Source organism: Neoarius graeffei, chromosome 1 (genome assembly GCF_027579695.1).
Source record: "Neoarius graeffei isolate fNeoGra1 chromosome 1, fNeoGra1.pri, whole genome shotgun sequence".
Lineage (NCBI taxonomy): Eukaryota > Metazoa > Chordata > Actinopteri > Siluriformes > Ariidae > Neoarius > Neoarius graeffei.
Window position 1 is genome coordinate 117,404,553 of NC_083569.1, and position 19,438 is coordinate 117,423,990.

The 19,438-nt window shown below is 41.8% G+C and overlaps 1 protein-coding gene across 1 annotated transcript in view; it reads right to left on the reverse strand.

Moving 5' to 3' along the window:
• The window catches only part of LOC132886076 (carcinoembryonic antigen-related cell adhesion molecule 5-like), a 39,155-nt gene that overhangs the window by 1,322 nt on the left and 18,395 nt on the right, over positions 1 to 19,438 (reverse strand). Inside the window, exons 5-7 of the mRNA XM_060920630.1 lie at positions 18,088 to 18,423; positions 15,557 to 15,559; positions 7,663 to 7,944 (exon numbers count right to left, since the gene is read on the reverse strand). Of these exons, the coding sequence (XP_060776613.1) occupies positions 7,663 to 7,944; positions 15,557 to 15,559; positions 18,088 to 18,423 (621 nt within the window). The remainder of the gene's footprint in view (positions 1 to 7,662; positions 7,945 to 15,556; positions 15,560 to 18,087; positions 18,424 to 19,438) is intronic.

Below are 19,438 nucleotides of genomic sequence, written 5' to 3' on the forward strand. Positions count from 1 at the left end.
TCACCCACTTAAAAAGATGAGAGAGGCCTGTAATTTTCATCATAGGTACACTTCAACTATGAGAGACAGAATGGGGGGAAAGAATCCAGGAAATCACATTGTAGGATTTTTAATGAATTAATTGGTAAATTCCTCGGTAAAATAAGTATTTGGTCACCTACAAACAAGCAAGATTTCTGGCTCTCACAGACCTGTAACAACTTCTTTAAGAAGCTCCTCTGTCCTCCACTCGTTACCTGTATTAATGGCACCTGTTTGAACTCGTTATCAGTATAAAAGACACCTGTCCACAACCTCAAACAGTCACACTCCAAACTCCACTATGGCCAAGACCAAAGAGCTGTCAAAGGACACCAGAAACAAAATTGTAAAACTGCACCAGGCTGGGAAGACTGAATCTGCAATAGGTAAGCAGCTTGGTGTGAAGAAATCAACTGTGGGAGCAATTATTAGAAAATGGAAGACAGACAAGACCACTGATAATCTCCCTCAATCTCCACGCAAGATCTCACCCCGTGGGGTCAAAATGATCACAAGAACGGTGAGCAAAAATCCCAGAACCACACGGGGGGACCTAGTGAATGACCTGCAGAGAGCTGGGACCAAAGTAACAAAGGCTACCATCAGTAACACACTATGCCGCCAGGGACTCAAATCCTGCAGTGCCAGATGTGTCCCCCTGCTTAAGCCAGTACATGTCCAGGCCCATCTGAAGTTTGCTAGAGCGCATTTGGATGATCCAGAAGAGGGTTGGGAGAATGTCATATGGTCAGATGAAACCAAAATAGAACTTTTTGGTAAAAACTCAACTTGTCGTGTTTGGAGGAGAAAGAATGCTGAGTTGCATCCAAAGAACACCATACCTACTGTGGAGCATGGGGGTGGAAACATCATGCTTTGGGGCTGTTTTTCTGCAAAGGGACCAGGACGACTGATCCGTGTAAAGGAAAGAATGAATGGGGCCATGTATCGTGAGACTTTGAGTGAAAACCTCCTTCCATCAGCAAGGGCATTGAAGATGAAACGTGGCTGGGTCTTTCAGCATGACAATGATCCCAAACACACTGCCCGGGCAACGAAGGAGTGGCTTCGTAAGAAGCATTTCAAGGTCCTGGAGTGGCCTAGCCAGTCTCCAGATCTCAACCCCATAGAAAATCTTTGGAGGGAGTTGAAAGTCCGTGTTGCCCAGTGACAGCCCCAAAACATCACTGCTCTAGAGGAGATCTGCATGGAGGAATGGGCCAAAATACCAGCAACAGTGTGTGAAAACCTTGTGAAGACTTACAGAAAACGTTTGATCTCTGTCATTGCCAACAAAGGGTATATAACAAAGTATTGAGATGAACTTTTGTTATTGACCAAATACTTATTTTCCACCATAATTTGCAAATAAATTCTTTAAAAATCAGACAATGTGATTTTTTGGATTTTTTTTTCTCATTTTGTCTCTCATAGTTGAAGTATACCTATGATGAAAATTACAGGCCTCTCTCATCTTTTTAAGTGGGAGAACTTGCCCAATTGGTGACTGACTAAATACTTTTTTGCCCCACTGTATCTGTGAGTGGCAAAAGTATGTGAACCTTTGCTTTCAGTATCTGGTGTGACCCCCTTGTGCAGCAATAACTGCAACTAAACGTTTCCGGTAACTGTTGATCAGTCCTGCACACCGGCTTGGAGGAATTTTAGCCCATTCCTCTGTACAGAACAGCTTCTACTCTGGGATGTTGGTGGGTTTCCTCACATGAACTGCTCGCTTCAGGTCCTTCCACAACATTTCGATTGGATTAAGGTCAGGACTTTGACTTGGCCATTCCAAAACATTAACTTTATTCTTCTTTAACCATTCTTTGGTAGAACGACTTGTGTGCTTAGGGTCATTGTCTTGCTGCATGACCCACCTTCTCTTGAGATTCAGTTCATGAACAGATGTCCTGACATTTTCCTTTAGAATTCGCTGGCATAATTCAGAATTCATTGTTCCATCAATGATGGCAAGCCGTCCTGGCCCAGATGCAGCAAAACAGGCCCAAACCATGATACTACCACCACCATGTTTCACAGATGGGATAAGGTTCTTATGCTGGAATGCAGTGTTTTCCTTTCTCCAAACATAACGCTTCTCATTTAAACCAAAAAGTTCTATTTTGGTCTCATCCGTCCACAAAACATTTTTCCAATAGCCTTCTGGCTTGTCCACGGGATCTTTAGCAAACTGCAGATGAGCAGCAATGTTCTTTTTGGAGAGCAGTGGCTTTCTCCTTGCAACCCTGCCATGCACACCATTGTTGTTCAGTGTTCTCCTGATGGTGGACTCATGAACATTAACATTAGCCAATGTGAGAGAGGCCTTCAGTTGCTTAGAAGTTACCCTGGGGTGCTTTGTGACCTTGCAGACTATTACACGCCTTGCTCTTGGAGTGATCTTTGTTGGTCGACCACTCCTGGGGAAGGTAACAATGGTCTTGAATTTCCTCCATTTGTATACAATCTGTCTGACTGTGGATTGGTGGAGTCCAAACTCTTTAGAGATGATTTTGTAACCTTTTCCAGCCTGATGAGCATCAACAACGCTTTTTCTGAGGTCCTCAGAAATCTCCTTTGTTCGTGCCATGATACACTTCCACAAACATGTGTTGTGAAGATCAGACTTTGATAGATCCCTGTTCTTTAAATAAAACAGGGTGCCCACTCAAAACCTCATTGTTATCCCATTGATTGAAAACACCTGACTCTAATTTCATATTCAAATTAACTGCTAATCCTAGAGGTTCACATACTTTTGCCACTCACATAAGTAATATTGGATCATTTTCCTCAATAAATAAAATGACCGAGTATAATATTTTTGTCTCATTTGTTTAACTGGGTTCTCTTTATCTACTTTTAGGACTTGTGTGAAAATCTGATGATGTTTTAGGTCATATTTATGCAGAAATATAGAAAATTCTAAAGGGTTCACAAACTTTCAAGCACCACTGTAAATAAATGCTCTCTCTATTTAATCTGTATATAACTTAAACCTGTGGGCTGTGGACTTAAACTGTCTCCACAGCATGAATTACAGCTGCATCAGAATTGGCATCAGGTATCATGTTCATTCTTAGTTAATTTTAATAAAAAATACAACTCTGAGACAAACATGTGATGTGCTCCTATGTCAGATAATCCTTGTGTATGTTGTCACACGAATGAACAGATGACATAAAATGAAAGTGATCTGGAAATATTTCACGATCAATGATCAAAGGAAAGCCGACTTCAAACTGGGTTCTGTGAAAATATCAAGAGGAGAAACTACAGCATCTGTCTACAGTATGAGTAACAGTGTTGTAGCTAGTCGAGTCACTAAACCTCGAGTCTGAGTCCAGTTTCGAGTCCCTAGTGTTCAAGTCTGAGTCAAGTCCAAGTCATTCAAGAAAATTTCAAGTCAAGTCCACTACTGATCCAAGTTGAGTCAGAGTCCAAGACTCCAACCACACCATTTGATGGTGTCTGTTTCAGCGCCATTAACATTAGTTTGTTCCTGAACATGACATATGAACGGGTGAATGTGCATTCTCTTTGTCAGGGAGTGTGAAGTATTCTGTCAGAAATGGTTGGGAGATGGATGCAAGTGCAGAAAGCGTGTTTATTAATACAAGTGAAGACAGGTAAACAATCCAGAACGGCAGGCAAAATCGTAAAACAGTGAGACAGGCAATAGGTTGAATGAGGCACAAACAGGCTATCGTAGACTCTGCAGAATCAAAGATGAGAAACAGGAAATCAGGAAACCAAACAAGGAAATAAGGCTTGGTAATGTGTCAGCAATGCAACTCAATACTTCACAAAATAAGTGTGTTTTCACAGTTTTTATATAGGCGCGCTGATTGCGCTTTAATCCTGTGCAGGTGTGAGCCATTAACGGCACTCACACAAGAGTCCGTCTGGTGCGTGCGCTGTCCAGAGCACACCCAAGAGTCTATCTGATGCATTTGCCAAGGCGCACAGGTGTGACACTCTTGCACGAAATTAGTACAAAATTAATGAAGATATAAATATCTTATGCTAAATTATTATGGCATGTTACAAAAAAATAAAGAAAAAAATCCAAGTCATTGTCTCCAATTTCCGAGTCCTAATGCAGTTAATGCATAAGTCCAAGTCTGAGTCATCAGTGCTCAAGTCCAAGTCAAGTCCGAGTCCTGGACTCGAGTATTACAAGCCTGATGAATAACCTGACAAAACACATTATACTGTTTAAACATGATATTTAACAGAGAGTGTGAGGGTGACCCCCGAGTGCACAGAGCCATACATGTCAACCCCTACGGATTTCCCGTATTCCCTACGGATTTTGGCATTTTAAAAATGGTACGGGCATAGTGGTATTCAACTATGGATTTTTCTACATTTTCACCTTAAAATTATTTTGATTTATTACCATAAAAAAACTCGTCATGAAATACGAAAATGCATGGGAGCCGCCATTTTCTACATTTAGAATTACTCAACCGGTACTTCCGCTAGTACCAACAAGCCATTCCAAATGTCTGAGCATGCGCAATTGTGATTTTCCTGCACACCGAGCAGGAAATAACAGCACATGTAGCGTAACAATAGACAGGTCAAGAGGTCAAGATGTCGTCACCACCGAAGAAAAAACTCAAAACATCTAAAACTGGAGGTCGCTTTCTTCCCGAATGGACAGAAACATTCAATGGAATAATTATCGCTTCCAAAATGGGTGCCGAGCATGTCAACTGCACAATTTGTTGTAGAGACGTGAAAGTGTTTGCTTCTGGAATTTACGACGTGAGGGAACACATGAAATCTCAAATGCATGTGAAGAATGCAAACCAGAAAAAGAGACAGCTGTCAATTAATTTCTTCACGCAAAAGCCAACAAAGGTTGTATCTGACACTATCTTAAAATCAGAAGTGGCATTTTGCAATTTCATTGCTCAACACAACCTCCCGATGTCCGTCGCAGACCATTTCACAGAACTCGTCTCTACACTATTTCCAGATAGTGATCTAGCAAAGAAATTCAGCTGTAAACGGACCAAGGCGACTCAGATTATAAAACGAAGTCTAGCACCAGAGGCCACTTCTCCAGTGATAGATCATTGTAAGACTATGCCCTTTTCTGTAATGATTGATGAAAGAAATGATAAAAAGAGTGACAAGAGACTGGCAGTGCTTGTCCGAATTTTTGACGTGAATGTTGGGGCTCGATCCAGAATTTTGGACATGCCAGTGTATAACATTGGTACAGTGGAGTCAGTTTTCAAAACTTTGGATGAAGTATTACAGTAAGTATGTTATGTCCATTTTAATGAATATAGAATAAATACATTTCTATTTGTATGAATAATTTCTGAAATATAACTTTGTTTTAAAGATGCATGATGATCGTAATACTAATAAATGAGATGATCATTTAAAATCAAGAGATGAGAAAAAAATTAAATGCCTGATGTGATTATGTATTTGTAAATAGGCTTTAATATATGAATAAAAATAAATTCTTTAACTCTAATGTTACACACAATTATCTCCTTTGTATGATTGTCTGAAGTATACATGTTAAAAAGTTGCATATCATTTAAGTATGTTATTTATGAGAAATAAATATTATCCCTTTTGTGTTAATTATGTCTGAAATATTCCTTTTAATATAAGTTGCATGTAATTTGTTTTAAAAACATTTGTAATTATGTGGAATTAATATTTCCTTTCGTATTGATAATGTCTGAAATATGAATGCAGATACTCTAACTGCACTCCTGCAGACCAAGATGAACAGTGACTTATGCTGCAAATTAGAGATAACCCATGAACATGTAAAGTTGGGTAGAAGTGCAACATGTTCATACAATCAGGAACATTGCTGAACAATGTGCCAAGTGAACTCCAAATTATTGGATTATGTGAGAAGAGACACTAAATTTTGTTGAACTGATATAGGGTTAAGAAAACACTGACTGTTGTTTAATTGAGTGTTAACAGTACATATGGATGTACAGAAATAAACCACTGCATATATTAGGTAAGATCTGATACATTTTTATTATGCATGAAATATTACTATGGATTTGGTATGGAAATTATGGATTTCTTTACCAGGGAGTACAGGTGAGAGCCGTGAGGGGTTGACATGTATGTAGAGCAGTATCAGTGAATAGTGAAGAGAGTGTGTAGAGAAACTGTCACACATGACAGCACTGAGCCATACTTCCTTTCCCCTCGCTCCACACCGTCTACACTTTACTTGCGAGTGAAGGTGAAATTCACAGCACATTTCTAATCACTAAACTCACTGATATGACTCAGGTTGCCACCTTGCACTCTCTATTACAAACACTGTTTTAATACCAGAACATATTAATCAGAAACCAAACAATAAATTTGCTGCACACAGCAGCAATCAACATAAACACAGATAAATAAAATGCTTTGTGACATCCCTGATTGATTAATACTCAATAAAATACTCATTTTGTTATCATTATCAGTGTGGGTATCTGGAAGCATGTCCTCATACTCAGTCTGGAAAGTAACAGCATAAACATATCCATACTCAGAAAGAAAGTAAAATCCAGGGTCTGGTTGTTCAAAACATGGATATCTTTTAACCAATGGTTAAATTGCTATTAGCATTATGTTAAATATAATCTACTGTTAAACTGCTGTTCAAAACTCCATTAAAGTTCACCAAATGGTTAAAGTTAACACATCTCCCAGCCTCCATTATCTTTTAACCAAGTGGTTATATAAACATCAAAATGGTGTTCCTCTTACAGGCAAACGCTGCTGGCATGTTCCCGATTGTTAATGCACACCGTCCAAACCAATTCAGACGAGGACCAAACGAGTTATAATGACACAGAACTTCAACATTGGTCCCAATCTGGTAGAGAATCTCTCTGTCATATATTTGATTTGTTGCAAGAAGATTTGGAATGCCCAACATGAAGAAGCCATGCATTGTCCATTGAGGAGCAGGTGCTCATTGTCCTTAGATTTTATGCAAGTGGCAGTTTTTTCCAAGTCATCGGCGATACAATGGCATTGAGAAAGGAACTGTTAGAAGAGTGGTTAATGAAGTGACAAATGTCCTTGTGTCCAAGTCCAATCAGTACATTACATGGCTTCATGATGACATACATAAAGCTGCCCTCTTCTTATTGGTTACGTTGCTGCTGTGTTTAGAGGTGAGGATTTGATGATTCTCCTCCACCATTGTATCAAATTTTCTTCATCTGGAGGAAAGTTGTTTCTCTTCTTTCATTTCTTCATCAAAGAACAGTCAAGTGAAGCAGACGTAAAATCAGCCATGTTGTTGCAATGGTGGGCGTGGTGTTGTGGGATTGATTTTGACACAGTGTGACATCATAACCAAATGGTTAAAGCTAAACCAATTGGTTTGCTAATGGTATGGTTAAATTAGTTTCAATAAATGATTTTTTAATGGCTGGTTAACTAACGGCAGGTTAAAATTTTAACGGATTGTTACAAGTGAACTTGCCGTTAAAATAACCTGTTTTGAACAACCAAACCCAGATATTTTTGTCTTCTTGAACAGTTTTTCCCAGTTGGAAACTCAGAGTTCTGAATATTCTGTAATGAAACATTTCCCTTTTCCTTTAATAATAAACACATGACATGAAGACTCACTCTGCACTGTGATGTTAACAGGATTCCTGTTTTCTCCAGATTCAGAGTGACACCAGTAAACTCCAGTATCTAATGTAGAGAGGGGGCTGATTTCACATGTGGATCCTGTAACTGATCCCCACCATAAACAATCTAACACTCTCTCACTGTGTGCATATCGTCTCACTGTCCATCCAGTAAAGTTACTCTGGTCAGTAGAGTTACAGCTCAATAAGAGAGACTCATAAGTAAAGTGTTGAGTTCTGTTGGGATGGATGATCAAAGAAACTGGAGGAGATTCACCTTAAACAGAGAAGCGAGTCATGTAAATAAGAATAAGTGCAAAATGCAATAAGGATATACAGTAAGTGCTTATGTGTTCAGAGCCTGTTAATTGGTGTTCGTTGTTCGGGGTTAAAGATGACCATGACTTCAATTTGGTGGGTGTTGGTTGTGGGTCTGGCGGTGACTGATGAGGCCAATCTGGGCTTTGAAGGTATGCCCACATGCCAGGCATGCAAGGGTAGATGCGGTAGTGGGAGTGGCTATCTGTTTATTAATGCAATAATCAAAGCCACAGTCCATAGCATGGGTCATAACACAGAAAAGTTTAACCCAGGATAATCCATCCATCCATTATCTGTAGCCGCTTATCCTGTTCTACAGAGTTGCAGGCAAGCTGGAGCCTATCCCAGCTGACTATGGGCAAGAGGTGGGGTACACCCTGGACAAATCACCAGGTTATCTCAGGGCTGACACAGAGACAAACAACCATTCACACCGACGGTCAATTTAGAGCCACCAGTTAACCTAACCTGCATGTCTTTGGACTGTGGGGGAAACCAGAGTACCCAGAGGAAACCCACGCAGACACGGGGAGAACATGAAAACTCCACACAGAAAGGCCCTTGCCAGCCACTGAGCTCGAACCCAGGATTTTCTTGCTGTGAGGCGACAGTGCTAACCACTACACCACCGTGCCGCCTCCCTGTATAATCCATAATCATAAATGCTGCATCAAGGCAAAGGTCAAAACCAAGAAACAAAAACAAAACTGGGACTAGGAGCACAGGAAAGTCTTTCATTTGCTGCAAAGGCACAAAAACATTGGTCCAAGACACAGGACAACAGGGCAATGCCTCCTCACCACTGGAGGACACTATCATCTCAGTATTAGCCAAGCTCCAACACACCGCCTCCAGGTCACTTCCTCATTGTAGATTACATTCAACCAGCACATACATTTACACAGTGCAAAGTTCAGAGCCATGTTTAGTTTGTGATTGCCATTGCTGTGTTTAGACCCTTTGCTTTTGATTACTCTTCTGGATTTTCCCTCGTCTCTCATTTTGCACTTGACTGTGTTGGACTCTTACCTGTTTTACAATCTGCTATTTGTATTGTGTTTAATAACAGTCTAACATCATGACTTCATCTGTATCTGTAACTGTGTGGTCCTCTGAATATCCATATCTGTGTTTGTATTAGTGTTTAAACCTGAAGTAGGTATGGGCTTGTCTTTCTGAAAAGTTTTCTGAAATCAAACAAATAAAACAACCCCAGAATCTTGTGCCTCCTGTTAACATTTTTGTATCTGTTTAGAACACATGATCTGTTCCTCCTCAGTAATATATTTATATTCATTTACATCTCTCGTGTTGACCTGCTCTGGCTTTCTGGATTTTATAATATTTTATCTGCCGGGACTCTTGCAGGCCAGACCTGTTTGCCGCAGAGTTGAGTGAATGGTGCAGCCAAAAGAAGGAGCAACCAAAGCGGCACTGAGGCAAGAGAGTTGGGCTACATGCTAGGCTAAAGGCTAAGGCTAGCAGACCACCTCTCCCCAGCCTTTTGCTCACTAACATCCATTCTCTCGAAAATAAGATGGCTGATTTTCACTGAGACTTGGCTATTGGACAATATCCCAGAATCAGCTATCTGGCTACACACTTACTCCATTCATCGCAGGGGACCGCACAGCAGCATCGGGCAAACTCAAAGGTGAGGGAACATGTATTTGCATTTACAGCCGATGGTGCTCAGACATGCAGACTGTCATTAAACACTGTTTGAGTGACATTGAGTACCGAATGCTGAAATGCAGACCCTCGTACTTGCCAAGGGAGTTTACCTGTCTGTTTACACTCCTTCATATGTAAACCCCATGGCAGCACTGAGGATATTGCATGAGGCTATAAATACACAAGAAAACAAATACCCTGAGGCAGTGTTTATAGTGGCTGGTGACTTTAACCACTGTAACCTACAGACTGTGATGCCAACATATTAACAACATGTCACTCTTCCTGCATGAGAGGAAAACACACTGTATCCAGCAACATGAGGGGGGTGTACAAGGCTGTACCTCACTTTGGACAGTCAGACCATATCTCTGTGTTCCTCTAACCAGCATACAGACAGCTCCTGAAACAAGCACCCACTGCAAGAAAAACTGTTAAAGTATGGACAGAAGAGTCTAAACAGGACCTTTGGGAATGGTTTCAGTGCACTTAGTGGGATGTTTTTAAGACTGCTGCAATGAATGAGGATGGCACTGTCAGCTTGGAGGAATACAATTCAGTAGTCTCCAGCTACATAAGCACCTGCATTGACTTCATTGTGCCCCACAAACACATCTGGTCATATTCAAACACAAAATCTTGGATTAACTCAGAAGTTCGCTCCATGCTTTATGCTTGCTCCAAGGCATATGCTTCAGGCGATGCCAGTGATTACAAAAAGTCCAGATATAATCTATGTAGGGCCATTACGGAAGCCAAGAACAAGTACAGACTGAAACTGGAGGGTCACTACACTACTGCTGATACCTGGCACATGTGGCAGGAACTGGAAAACATCACAGGTGACAGAGACAGAAGTAGAGGGATGTCCACTGACAGCTACTTCTCACCAGATGAGTTCAATGAATTCTATGCCCACTTTGAGACCCACAACACTGAGCCAGTGGGCAGGGAGGGGTCTAATGAGTGTTTATCATCACTGTTCACAATATCATCTGCTGATGTGGAAAAGTCTCTGAGGAGGATAAACCCCTGGAAGGCAGCTGGCCCAGATAACATCGTGGGACAGGCACTCAAAATCTGTGCTCCAGAGCTTGTTGATGTTCTGGCTGACATATTTAATAAAGCTCCCTTACCGACACATCTATTCAAACAGATAATGCCTGGAGTAATTGAACCGCTTCTAAAAATAATAAATTCTTCTCTTATGATTGGCTATGTACCCAAATCCTTTAAACTAGCAGTTATCAAACCCCTGATTAAAAAACCTGACCTTGATCCCTGTCAGCTGTCCAATTATCGGCCAATATCAAACCTCCCCTTTATCTCCAAGATCCTTGAAAAAGCTGTGGCACAGCAGTTATGCTCATATTTACATAGGAATAACATCCATGAAATGTATCAGTCAGGATTTAGACCTCATCATAGCACAGAGACAGCACTGGTTAAAGTAGTAAACGACCTACTGTTGGCGTCTGATCAGGGCTGTGTCTCGCTACTTGTGTTGCTTGACCTTAGTGCAGCATTTGATACCATTGATCATTCCATTCTTCTGGATAGACTAGAAAATGTTGTGGGAGTTAAGGGAATGGCCCTCTCCTGGCTCAGGTCTTATCTAACTGATCGTTATCAGTATGTCGATATAAATGGTGATATTTCTAGACGTACCGAGGTAAAGTTTGGTGTTCCACAAGGTTCTGTCTTGGGTCCACTGCTTTTTTCTCTATATATGTTACCTCTGGGCGATATTATTCATAAACATTGTATTAGTTTCCACTGTTATGCTGATGACACACAGTTGTATGTCTCTGCAAAACCTGATGAGAGACACCAGCTTAATAAAATTGAGGAATGTGTTAAGGACATTAGACACTGGATGCTTATAAATTTCCTTCTGCTTAACTCTGACAAGACTGAAGTACTTGTGCTAGGACCACATACAGCTAGAAGTAAGTTTTCTGATTACACAGTAACTCTGGATGGCCTTTCTGTTTCTTCACGTGCAGCAGTAAAAGACCTCGGAGTGATTATTGACCCCAGTCTTTCATTCGAAACTCACATTGATAACATCACCCGGATAGCTTTCTTTCATCTCAGAAATATTGCAAAGATAAGAAATTTAATGTCATTGCATGATGCAGAAAAACTAGTCCATGCTTTCGTTACCTCCAGGTTGGATTATTGTAATGCCTTACTGTCTGGATGTTCCAATAAGTGCATAAACAAGCTCCAGTTAGTTCAAAATGCCGCAGCAAGAGTCCTTACTAGAACTAGAAAATATGACCACATCACGCCTGTCTTATCCACACTGCATTGGCTCCCAATCAAATTTCGTATTGATTATAAAATACTACTATTGACCTTTAAAGCACTAAATGGTCTCGCACCACAGTACCTGAGTGAACTTCTGCTCCTCTATGACCCGCCACGCCTACTTAGATCAAAAGGTGCAGGCTATCTGCTGGTACCTCGTATAGTGAAGGCTACATCAGGGGGCAGAGCCTTTTCTTACAAAGCCCCACTGTTATGGAACAGCCTTCCAAGTAATGTTCGGGAATCAGACACAGTCTCAGCATTTAAGTCTAGGCTGAAAACATATCTGTTTAGTCAAGCCTTTTGTTAATGGTGTTTATGAGGTAAAGGAGTAGATCTGGAGGGTCCTCAGACATAGAGTGTTTTGGTAAACTGGGATGTATGGATGCTGTCAGTCCCCACTCGCTTGCTCACTCGAGTTTGTTGACGGTGCAGTGGCTGGCTGCTTTATGTCCCGGGGCTCCCTCATGCCTGTGTTACCTTCTGGCTCTCTCCTTTTAGTTATGCTGTCATAGTTAGTTGCCAGAGTCCCTGCTTGTACTCGGTGCAATATGTATACTGTTCCTACTTATTCAGGTGACATTGGGCATACCTAACCACCTGTGTTTTCTTTCTCTCCCCCCCCCACCCCAAATCTGTCCCTCTGAGTTACATGGAGTCAACAGGAAATCTTTTGGTGGAGACGGTGGGGACCTCGACTGGCTATCGTAGCCTGCAGGGAATCGGCCGTCAGACATTCTGTCGCATGTCCCAGACCCGGTGAAATGTAACTGAATTGTCTTGGCCAGGCCTAAGGGTCCCATCTGCATCTCATCATTGCTGAGGAGTGTGCTCCCATCACCCAATCAAGCATCCAGCCAGAGCAGGTCATGATATATTTTTTACCATATTAACATGCCATTGTGCGTCATGCCTGATGTAAAGACTCTCGTCTCTGCGAGCCTACCACACAGATTTAATACTTGTCATTTTTAGGGCATACCTAACAACGTGTTTTCTTTCTCTCTCTCTCTCTCTCTCTCCCCCCCCCCATCTGTCCCTCTGAGTTACATGTTGATCCTGGGATTGAGATGCTGGCCTCTTCTGCCCCTCGGACCTGCTTGATCCATCCTGGTGCCCTGTGTCTGGTCGGAGTTTTATCGCCCCACTCCTGTGAAGGACGGCCCCATGAGGACAGTTGAGGGTTATACCTGTTAAAACTGTTAATATTATAGTCAGGCTGTCTGTTGTTGCCCAAATGAGGATGGGTTCCCTTTTGAGTCTGGTTCCTCTCGAGGTTTCTTCCTCATGTCGTCTGAGGGAGTTTTTCCTTGCCACCGTCGCCACAGGCTTGCTCATTGGGGATAGATTAGGGATAAAATTAGCTCATGTTTTAAGTCGTTCAAATTCTGTAAAGCTGCTTTGCGACAATGTTTATTGTTAAAAGCGCTGTACAAATAAACTTGATTTGATTTTGATTTGATTTGATTTAACTTATCCCTTTCATGAGCCACAATCCCTACCTGCTACAAAAGAACCACCATCATTCCACTGTCGAAAAAGGGCAAAGCTAACTGTCTGAATGATTACCGGCCTGTTGCATTGACTCCCATAGTGATGAAATGCTTTGAGGGATTAGCACCTCTAGGATTGGCAGTTAATTTGAAGGTGAAATTAGAGTCAGGTGTTTTTCAATCAATGGGAGGACAATCAGGTGTGAATGGGCCCTTGTTTTATTTAAAGAACAGGGCTTCATCAAAGTCTGATCTTCATGACATGTTTGTGGAAGTGTATCATGGCACGAACAAAGGAGATTTCTGAGGACCTCAGAAAAAGTGTTGTTGATGCTCATCAGGCTAGAAAAGGTTACAAAATCATCTCTAAAGAGTTTAGACTCCACCAATCCACAGTCAGACAGATTGTGTACAAATGGAGGAAATTCAAGATCATTGTTACCTTCCCCAGGAGTGGCTGATCAACAAAGATCACTCCAAGAGCAAGGCGTGTAATACATAGTTTTCACTGACATCACGGCATTCCGGGGAAAGTCCCCCAGCCGCCATCTTGTGGGGCAAACAAAATGGACCATTGCCATTACCGGCTACGTTATCTCGGACGAATTTATGAAGTTATATAGTCAGTTTTCTAAAATAAAGATCAATGTCGGCAAAATCAAGCAAACGGAAGTATGTAGATACATTGGACGACATCTCACGACAACAGTATGCAGCCAAACTGGCCTTGATTGGGGGAATTGACCCCTACGAAGTGGACAAAGATGCATTTTCAAGTGACTATGCAGGGCTGCCATCCAGATCGTACCCTGATATTGTGAACTATTTCGTGAATAGTAAAAGTGCCTACACACTTGACGACCTCAAAGCATACAAGTCGCTGGAGTCATACAATTATTTTGTCTGTGGCTGGATCCGTGAAGTCCACCATATAAAAACAAGTGACAGTCGTGTCCTAATTACAGACAAGGTATGTAAACATTGGAATTTTAGAGCTCTCAACACTGCATATAAATATATGTGTGTGTATAATATCGAGTTGATTTAAGACAAATTTTACATCCATTAGTGGTATTACAGTACCATGTCAGTGTACAATGTAAACGTACACTCAGCGGTTCCAGTTAGGCATTCTCCAGAGATTGTTTACACGATGTTTTGGTTTCCAAAAACAAACTTAAACACAATTGATTGTTTATTTAAATAACTTACCACTTATAAAATGATCGGAGCAGACTTTGCTGTGTTTGGAAGGCTGATAATCCTTGCGGTTGATTCTCGCAAACCATAGATTTCTCCTTTGTATGCTGAGTTTCTTTGTTTGCTCGCCTTCGTGCTCCCGTACAGTGGGAATTCCATAAAAGCTACGCTTGATGTCATCATCTGACCTATTACGACAGCCGTGAATACAACAGGTGTGCACCATTGCTAGCTTTAAATAGCCTGCTTGGGTTCAGCTTGCCCCACAAGATGGCCGCCACTAGGGAATCCCCGACTCTGTGACATCATGTGAAAACTATGTATAGTCGGCGAGGTCACAAAGGACCCCAGGGTAACTTCTAAGGCCAAGTTTACATTAGACCGTATCTGTCTCGTTTTCTTCGCGGATGCACTGTCCGTTTACATTAAACCGCCGGGAAACGCCAGGAAACGGGAATCCGCCAGGGTCCACGTATTCAATCCAGATCGTGTCAGCTCCGGTGCTGTGTAAACATTGAGATACGCGGATACGCTGTGCTGAGCTCTAGCTGGCGTCGTCATTGGACAACGTCACTGTGACATCCACCTTCCTGATTCACTGGCGTTGGTCATGTGACGCGACTGCTGAAAAACGGCGCGGACTTCCGCCTTGTATCACCTTTCATTAAAGAGTATAAAAGTATGAAAATACTGCAAATACTGATGCAAATACTGCCCATTGTGTACTTATGATTGTCTTTAGGCTTGCCATCCTTCCACTTGCAAGTGGTAAGTGATATGCGCTGGGATCACACACACAGCAGCTCAGTCCCGAATCACTGGTTGTGCACTTCACTCGCGCGCTGTGTGAGCTGCGCAGGGCCGGAGTGCGCACCCTCCAGAGGGCACTCGCTGTTCAGGGCGGAGTGATTTGGAGCGCAGGATGCCTGCGGAGCCGAGCGGAGCCGTGTATTGGTGTTGCTGTGTGCACGCAAATCATGTATTGGTGTTGCTGTGTGCACACTAATCGTTTTAAAAATGTTAATCTGATGATCCGCTGATACGGTCTAATGTAAACATGGGCTAAGCAATTGAAGGCCTCTCTCACATTGGCTAATGTTAATGTTCATGACTCCACCATCAGGAGAACACTGAACAACAATGGTGTGCATGGCAAGGTTGCAAGGAGAAAGCCACTACTCTCCAAAAAGAACATTGCTGCTCGTCTGCAGTTTGCTAAATATCACATGGACAAGCCAGAAGGTTATTAGAAAAATGTTTTGTGAACAGATGAGAACAAAATAGAACTTTTTGGTTTAAATAAGAAACGTTATGTTTGGAGTAAGGAAAACGCTGCATTCCAGCATAAGAACCTTATCCCATCTGTGAAACATGGTGGTGGTAATATCATGGTTTGGGCCTATTTTGCTGCATCTGGGCCAGGACGGCTTGCCATCATTGATGGAACAATGAATTCTGAATTATACCAGTGAATTCTAAAGGAAAATGTCAGGACATCTGTTCATGAACTGAATCTCAAGAGAAGGTGGGTCATGCAGCAAGACAACGACCCTAAGCACACAAGACATTCTCCCAAAGAATGGTTCAAGAAGAATAAGGTTAATGTTTTGGAATGGCCAAGTCAAAGTCCTGACCTTAATCCAATCGAAATGTTGTGGAAGGACCTGAAGCGAGCAGTTCATGTGAGGAAACCCACCAACATCCCAGAGTTGAAGCTGTTCTGTACGGAGGAATGGGCTAAAATTCCTCCAAGCTGGTGTCCAGGACTGATCAATAGTTACTGGAAACGTTTAGTTGCAGTTATTGCTGCACAAGGGGGTCACACCAGATACTGAAAGCAAAGGTTCACATACTTTTGCCATTCACAGATATGTAATATTGGATCATTTTCCTCAATAAATAAATGACCAAGTATAATATTTTTGTCTCATTTGTTTAACTGGGTTCTCTTTATCTACTTTTAGGACTTGTGTGAAAATCTGATGATTTTTTAGGTCATATTTATGCAGAAATATAGAAAACTCTAAAGGATTCACAAATTTTCAAGCACCAGGACGTGACAAGTCTTGTGAAGTGGTGTCAAGACAGCAATCTCTCTCTTAACATCAGCAAAACAAAGATGATCATTGACACATGGAGGAAGAGAGGACAGCACCCACCACTGCATATTGGATAGACTGAGGTAGAGAGAGTTGCCACATTTAAATTCCTAGGCATTAACATTGCTGAGGAGCTGACTTGGACCCACAACATCACAGACCTGATGGGGAAAGTCTGACAGCATCTGTACTTCCTGAGAAGGCTGAGGAAGTTTGGCATGCCAAGCACTACTCTCAGCAACGTCTACAGATTTACAATTGAGAGCATCCTCACCCACTCCATCACAGTCTGGTATGGGAGCAGTACAGCACATGACCGCAAGGCTCTACAGTGGGTGGTAAAATCAGCACCAAGCATCACTGGACAGCACTCCCTGCACTGGAGGACATTTATAATACCAGAGTTCTCAGGAGGGCCCTTAACATTATCAAGGACACCACCCATCAACAACACAAACTGTTCATGCTGCTGCCATCGGGGAAATGTTACAGGAGCATTGCAGCCAGAACAACTAGGCTGAAAGACAGTTTTTTCCACCATGCCATCAGGCTTGTTAACAAAACTCAACCACTGCCTCTCCCCCCAGTCCTGTAGAGTTTGCCCTATACTATGCAGTTATTTGCACTGGCACTTTACACTTTGCTGCATCTTTTTATACTACTTTATGTGCTTGTTTTTAATTACTTTATTTTAATTACTTTATTATTTAATTTTATTTACTTTATATCTCTGGTTTTTAATGTCTTTATTCATGTTTAGGGGTGCACGGTGATGTAGTGGTTAGCACTGTCACCTCACAGCAAGAATGCTCTGAGTTCGAGCCCAGTGGCCAACAGGGGCCTTTGTGTGTGGAGTTTGCATGTTCTCCTGTATCCGCGTGGGTTTTCTCCGAGTGTTCCGGTTTCCCACACAGTCCAAATACATGCAGGTTAGGTAGTTAAGTAGTGGCTCTAAATTGACTGTAGATGCGAACGTGAGCATGAATTGTTGTTTGTCTCTGTGTGTCAGCCCTGTGATGTTTGGCGACTTGTCCAGGGTGTACCCCGCCTCTTGCCCATAGTCAGCTGGCATGGGCTCCAGCTTGCCTGCAACCCTGCACAGGATAAGTGGCTACAGATAATGGCTGGATGGATGAATGGACTCACAGAATAAGAATTTCATTGTACTGTGTGACACTGTCTGTAGTACATGACAATAAAGTTGAATTGAACTGAATTGAATTTACTGCCTAATACATATTAATAAATGTTGCATGAATCTTATGTTACAGTCACACCTCCATATCTATTTAACCCAAAACCATTGTTAATTTTCCTCACCAGTGATCCATAGAGGCTGTGGATTGCTGTACTGTGTGTGAAAGGCTGGTTCTCCTCTCTTTCCTCTGCACATATAAACTCCTGTGTGATTCAGAGCAGCAGGACTGAGAGTGTATTTGCCTCCAGATTCTCTGCTGCTGTCTGGGAGGGGCTCCAGATACATGTTATAACCATGATTATTTCTTATTTGAGTTAATCCATCTCTGTAGGGAACAGTTGTGTACCAGCTGAATATCCAGTCTGTAGAGAAGCCTGTAACCTCACAGCTTAGAGTCACTGAGTTTCCTTCAGTCAGCCAGCTCTGTGGAGATACACTCAGTACTGGCGGTGGTCTCTCTGTTACACAGGAAATACAAAATGGTTAAATACTAGATTTATTTCATGAACAATTATAATCTAAGAATGAACAATTGTACATTTTTAATGTGTCACTAAAGCAAACTCAGACACCCACATCTTCCAGTGTAACAGCATCACTGAAGTGTGCGGAGTATGAGACTCCTCCCTCTGCTCCTCTACAGGTGTAGTTACCTGTGTGGGTCACTTCAACACCACTGACTGTGTACACCTGTTCACTACTGACAGGACTGTGTGAAGGATCTTTATACCAGCTGTACTGCCAGCTAGAGACACTTTCATCCTCTGTGTCACATCTCAGAGTGACAGCGTCTCCACTGAACACCTGTTTATCAGGATTCATGGATGCTATAAGGTTTGAGCTCACTGGAGAAAAATAAAGTATCTAAGCTATCATGATGAATTCATCATTGTTCCTAGATAATGATGATTTAAGAACAGTGGAAAAATATATAATCTAATTTATGAAGAAATTTTTTTATCAGCTACAAAATCTACAATTTTCATCTCAGGGCTTGACATTAATGCTTGTCCGACTGGATGGGACAAGTAAATGTTTGGTCCAGGCAAGTCAAATCTGTATCTGCTTGTCCGACAGGACAAGCTGAATTATTCCCAACTCTCCCAGAAGTTCCGGGAATCTCCCACTGTCAGGATTTGGGACTTTTCACACATTGCAGTTCTCTCTTCCACCACTAGATGTACCCATTTTGCTAATTGTTTACACCTGTGTCTAGTTACCATGGAGATATACCGTATATTGTGTGACTGGCCTTATGCTCCTTGCTGAGTTCTACAGTCTGCTGTGCTCCTGAGTATGTAACCATTTAGTTTGAAGCCTTTGACTGCTATTTTTTGATACTGTGCCTTAGTTTCTTAGTGTTTCTGTTTGCTGCTCTCAGTTTTTTGGAATCTCATTTGTGTCTTTTTTTTTTTGATCATCTGTGTTCTTGCCTTTGGCCTGTTTTTCCTGGATTTTGCTTTTTGGACTGTT